This window comes from Monopterus albus, unplaced genomic scaffold (genome assembly GCF_001952655.1).
Source record: "Monopterus albus unplaced genomic scaffold, M_albus_1.0 scaffold94.1, whole genome shotgun sequence".
NCBI classification, from domain to species: domain Eukaryota; kingdom Metazoa; phylum Chordata; class Actinopteri; order Synbranchiformes; family Synbranchidae; genus Monopterus; species Monopterus albus.
In genome coordinates this window covers 1,561,479-1,567,420 of record NW_018127974.1, presented here as the reverse complement: position 1 = coordinate 1,567,420, position 5,942 = coordinate 1,561,479, and the positions used below count along the sequence as shown (strand labels likewise).

Here is a 5,942-nt window from a genome sequence, read left to right as displayed (position 1 = left end):
TTCTGTCTTCCCTCTTGGGAGACTATTTAAAGCCCCCCTCTATCCTCTCCTTGTTGACTAACCTCTTGCATGCACTAGCTTTCAGCACCAACCAGTGATCTGCAGCCTCAATCAGCCAGAGTCATTTTACGCTGATAAATCAGCCTGCGATTTCGCATTACATCCAATATGTGTAAACCTCAAGTTCTCAAGGATCATTCCTTTCCCTGGAATAGTGGTTAAAACCATCCAGTTTGAGAAGAATGGTCCTTTTTATACTCATTGAATTGACACAATCTCTGGACATTTAATCAATAATGTGATAGGTTCCTGTGTGAATCCAACCTTGAACTGCGAGGGTGTTTCCAAGGTGCTGAAGTCAGGTGACAAGGCGATCCTCTCCTCCAGCGTCTGTAGGAACACCCTCTGGAAGTCCAGCATCTCTGGCAGGCTGCCAAACAGACTCTCCATCTGAGGAGGAGAACGGGGATAGAGGGGGAGCAGGATAATGAACAGAAAAAGGTGAAGAAAGGAGCAGCAGTTTGGAATTGTGAGAAAGCGATAGATAAAGATGGATGAGAGGAAAAATAGCAGATGGCAAAAGTGTGAGAATGAGGTTACAAGAAAAAAAACCCCAAGATAGATTGTACTTCATAACAGTCAGTCAGACAGGCACCACAAAGTGTAATAAAACCTCCACTTTGATGACTCCATCACTCAGGGACCAGATATGTCCTTGCTACAAATACAGCACACACACAAATTTAACACGCTCTGTGACACACACCCAACACTTCCGTTCATTAAAACCCTTCGGAAGCTAATATTCCCTTTTCAATATTGTGTCTGGACCCCTCCCACTGTCCCATAATAGCCTTTTAATTTGCCTCAGCACTCAGTGGCCTATCAACTACTCTGTCTTGGGAGAGACATCCTGTGTGTGAGGTCATGCCTGGCCCAGCACTGCTTTCAGGGCTGGAAACCGCAATGCTAAAGACATTAGCATGCTGCAGCTACACTATACAGTATGTTGTCACACGAACACACAATGACAGTTTAATTTAAGGTGTTTTGAAATGGAGAAAATTTTCTTATATAAGGTCAGTGGACAACTATACAGTGGTGTGTGTGAAACTGGGGTGAATGCTAAAAGGGTGGATTTGCTCCTAAGCTAGTCTTTATTGTCACATCTCTCCGGGGTGCTAGAAAGTCGGTGTGAGGGAATGCAAATCTGTGCACCAGCCTGTCGCAGTGGAAATGAGGGAGATATGACCGAGTAGAATTCAACATCACCTCTGGGTAATTAACACTCATGAATTTGAGTGTTACTCACTCATGAACACTCACATTGAACATCTTAAGTAGCCTCAGCACTTCCTGTGACACACCTGTAGATTCTACACCTCTCCTTACTTCATACACACACAGGTCACCTACCTCGTCCAGTGTGAGGAAGGTTTCATTCTGCAGCGGTTTCAGGTAGATTTTGAACAAACAGGCCAGGTCCTACAGGAAAAATCCAAACGAAGGTGAGGAACAAGGAATCAAACAGCAATAATTAACATTATCCCTTGACCTGTCTGTCCACTGAAGTCACTTTCTTCATCAGATCACACCTTATTTTTCCATTATGACCTCCTACCGTCTCCCCTCCCAGAACCCCTCACTTTATTGCTCCATCTTCTCCCCACTATTGCCCCTTCCCTCCCCCCACCTTTAAGGTGGCTGTGGCTCGTCTTTGTATCGGGGGATTATTTCCAATAGGGTGATTTATGAGCTTCCTCCTCCTCTGCATCTTCCCCTCCCCTAGCTACCCTGGCCACTGTAGATCCACAGATACGGGCACACAGTCCTGCATCAAGGCATGCTGGGAAAACTGTCTCTTCACCCTGATTTACAAATCAACAGCAGGCTGAAGCCTGGGTAAAACAGACATGTTTACGAGTCACAAAATGGAAGTCCGAGTCAGGTCTCAAGTGTCTGATGTTTCCAGGGTAATGTGCCTATTCCAAGAAGATTTTCCACTGTTGAACTGTATCCGGTTCATTAACTAATAAGGGTTTACAGCGGGTTAATCCTGGGTTCCTCTGAGTTGCCACAGAACTTCTAACCTTTCTGTGAACCTGCAGATAAACATGGAAGCTGAAGCTAAAGACAAGTGTTGTACAACTCCAAGGCAAACTAGAGCCTGAGTGCTGAACTTTTAGATACATCTCTTAGATTTATCAATACACTCAGTTATCAGTTTACTAGGTGCACCAAGCTTAAACTAATGCAGTCTAATACGGTTCTGTAATAAAATCTGTTTCATGGTGATAATGATCTGTTTGTGTTCAAACTGTAGAGAGGTGTCAATTCCACTGTATGATCATTTTGGATGCTGTAGTTTGTGTTGCTGCTGAACTGTATTGTTAGAAGATGTATCTTATATTAACTGGAGTAACTCGGCATTTGTTGCTGGACGTGAAGTGCTAGTAGGCAGATTTTTATTTCTGCCTCTGAACAGAAACAGCAGTCAAAGCTTGTAGTCTCACCTTCACATAGGACTTCTCTGTGTCCACCAGCTCCTGGATGACTTTGCGTAACCTCTCTGTGACACTCATGTGCTTGGGGCAAGGTCTGAGCAGGGTGTCCTCGCCTGTGCGTCCTGACCCTAACTCCCCTCCCTGCCTCACCCGAGGTTCCTTGGAATCCGTCATCAGGTCCCCAGTGCCTGAGCCCGTCCCTTCCTGAAAGGACTGGTAGAGAGTGCACACTGTGTCTACGCTCTGTCGGGGGCAACACAGAGAATGGCATTGCATTCAGGATACAGCAGAAGGTTCTGGCACAACTTCACCCACTGTCAAGGTGCACGGACAAGAAAAAAAGTTAACTGATGAAGGCGTCATGCTGAAACGCGTTGGTCTTCTCATTAAAGTTGCTCAAAACACTGCAAGTGTTGCTGGACTTCTTGTTTTCCCATTGTATTTAGGTTAGGGAGGTTTGGGATTGTAACAGCCAGCTGGATAAAATAGAGATCCCAGTTGTTATAAGAAACTGCACTGTATGCATGCATATAGTCATGTATGTGCCTACAAACATTCTTCAGGATCTGTTAAAATGATCATTATTTCTACCACATTAAATAGTTTGGTTTCAGATAATTTGACATGCCAGGAGATCCCAAGACGCTATGTACTGTATTTGTAATAGTTTGTATTAGAGGGAGTGGAGGAGGGGGTTAGCAGTAGTTCATTTTCTAAACCTGCTGTGTACTTCTTTTGATAGGTGGAACCCCATGAAGCACTCAGTCACACCATTTACAGTGTTCAACAGAAGCCGATGATTTACTTTACTTTATACTGGACTGTATTGCTGGGGGTAGGTACCATAGTGAGAAGTCGTGGACTTTTTGTTTGGCAGGTAAGATTTTATGGTCTATGAGCAACTGTGGCAGCAAATGAACCTTGATTTCTCCCTGGGGCACAAAACAGAAGCAGTAAGAGAAAAACCCATCACTTCTCTTCACAGTAGACCGTAGCTGCCACTCTAAAGTTTGTTTTAAATACTACAGCAAGTCAGTTTATTCTCAACACTCAACTGCACCAAGATTTGTCAAACTGTAGTGCGCAAGCCATTAATTATGATGTGATTTCTGTGCTAAAATTAGCCTCGTGATGACCTGTACGCCTTCATCCAATTGAATGCCATGATGCAGCGTTATAGCCTGTGGCCAGTCACAAGAATCAGCGAAGGCTGATAAGTGCCAGTAATAGCAGGCTCCAATCCGCTGCACAGCAGCAGAGTACAGTGGAACAGCCATGATGCCAGACAAACAGCTGCTCAGCGCTCCTTGCTTTCCTGTGTGTATCCTCGAATTTAAATGTCACGAGCAAGATTTCAGGTGCAGCTGATTACTAAAGACTGCACAGCAACACACGAGGATCGACGCACACTGACACTCCAGGTGTGTGTGGGGGGGGGATTCTTCTCCATACTCTATGCGTGTCTGGACTAATCCTCTTTCTAGTGATCCACTGCCCATTACTGCACCCCAGTAATGGTCAAAACAAAACTATAAGAACCTACAGCTGCTGATAGACACTACATTAAACATAACACAATCAGTTTCACACACTGATGATGGTGCCAGCCTTCATTCACCGATACACGCTCTGGGAAAACCTTACAGCATGTTGTGCCTAGCAGGCAGACAGAGGGAGACTGCCTGAAGGGAACACAGAGGTTGAAGGATATCAGAACAACATATTCATCAAATAGCACACTGGTAGCTCCAGAAAGGCGAGAGAAGCCTTGTGGAGACCGATAACAGTCATATCTACCGTTTATTTCAGCTACAGGCGTCCAGAGGAAAGGGGAGGCCTGCCCGGGTCTTTGTAAATATGTGCATGTGCCTGGTAACACACACTGCTGCTCAAGTACTGAGGTAATTCTTTTCACACCCACACAGTGGAAGGATATGGGCTCATGTTCATGTTGTGCAGATGCAGATGAGATGATGGAGAAGCCATAAAGCTGAGGGGGATTTAAAAAATAAAAAAGCATTTTTACTTGATGGGATGCACATCGATACACACTTTCACCTCACACAGATTCTTAACCAAGTAAGATTTCCATCAGCACTACATGACTGCCTTTGAGCGTGATGAGAATAGGTGGGCAGGAAAGGAGAGAGGAAAAGTGGAGGGTGAACGGACGAGTATGGGTGGGCTGCATACCGTCATGACTCAGGAACTGCCTCACAATAAACCCACCAACACAGCCTGACAGCTAGCCCAAATAACCAATTAAACACTGAGGACGGGAGCGCCGAGGAAGGCAAGCGGACCCAGCAGTGCTGCTGTAAATTCCCACTCAGGTTTTATCACTGACAGATGTCAACTCTGCATCGTGCTTCTACTTCTCGCTGCTCGCACTCTTTAGTCAGTTTAGAAAATAAGACCATTATATTGCTGTTGAGGTATTTTGTCTCCATCTACTTGTTTTGCTTCTGACAGCAACTGCCGCGCGCACACACACACACACACACACACACACACACACACACACACACACACACGTGTACAGAGTCCACATGCTGTATCCCCCAAGTCAAAGAGAAGGGTTTCATTACAGATAACTTTCATGCTGAGTAGAAATCCTTATTTTTAATAGATCCATAGAAATTTTGATTCCAAATTGTCCAAAGAAATTTCCATAACAAAACCTAAACACCATCCCTCCCATCATTCTGAAATGACACTTACTGACCCTGCTCCTTATCAGGAGCAATGACAGAACCCCAAATCAGAAAACGTTGGGGCAGTATGTAAAATCTAACTGAAATCTGAAAATAGTGATTTTTAAATCATCTGTGTCCTGTATCACATTGAAAACAATACAGCAGCACATTATTTGATGTGATACCTCATCACTTTTATTCTTTATTCAAAATAAACACTCCAGTTCTGTGTTAACTACACCTCAGCTTCAAAGGCAGAGTGCTTTGACAGGGACTGTGCCTCTCATCCTGCATCCTCCTATTCTGTAAGCACAGACAGAGAAACAGCGCTCGCTGCTGCTACCTTGTTTTGCATATCAATCAATAGTGGACATTCTGGTCATCTGACTTGAGCAAGTAGCAGGGGGAATTCTCGCTCACTGTCTCTTTGCATCAATTCTGCTCTCTCTCTGTCTCCACTTCCACTCCCTGCCATCCATTCTACTGTTCTTTGTCCATCTGCCTCCAGATATTCCCATTCCTCTTTCCTCCATTCCCCCCATTTCAGGCTCCATGTGACCTCTGGTGTGATTTCCAGAGATATAAACGAGAAGGATGAGGGCTTTATCAGTGTCCAGTCTCAGTAGCAGCAGCAGTACAATGTAGACTGTTCTGGCTTATTACCGCCACACACTGAGGAACGGTTGAGTCAAAAATGCAAGGCTGTGAGCCAGCGGGGGCAACAGAGCAGGGACGCTATCTG

At 44.9% G+C, this 5,942-nt stretch overlaps 1 protein-coding gene across 2 annotated transcripts in view; it reads right to left on the bottom strand.

The window, feature by feature from the left end:
• tiam2a (TIAM Rac1 associated GEF 2a) overlaps positions 1 to 5,942 on the bottom strand; it is a 50,419-nt gene that overhangs the window by 10,442 nt on the left and 34,035 nt on the right. The window contains exons 15-17 of one of the 2 annotated variants that reach the window (XM_020608567.1): positions 2,514 to 2,747; positions 1,417 to 1,485; positions 325 to 450 (exon numbers count right to left, since the gene is read on the bottom strand). In XM_020608567.1, coding sequence (XP_020464223.1) covers positions 325 to 450; positions 1,417 to 1,485; positions 2,514 to 2,747 — 429 coding nt within the window. The remainder of the gene's footprint in view (positions 1 to 324; positions 451 to 1,416; positions 1,486 to 2,513; positions 2,748 to 5,942) is intronic. The other variant, XM_020608568.1, reaches the window with a different exon arrangement.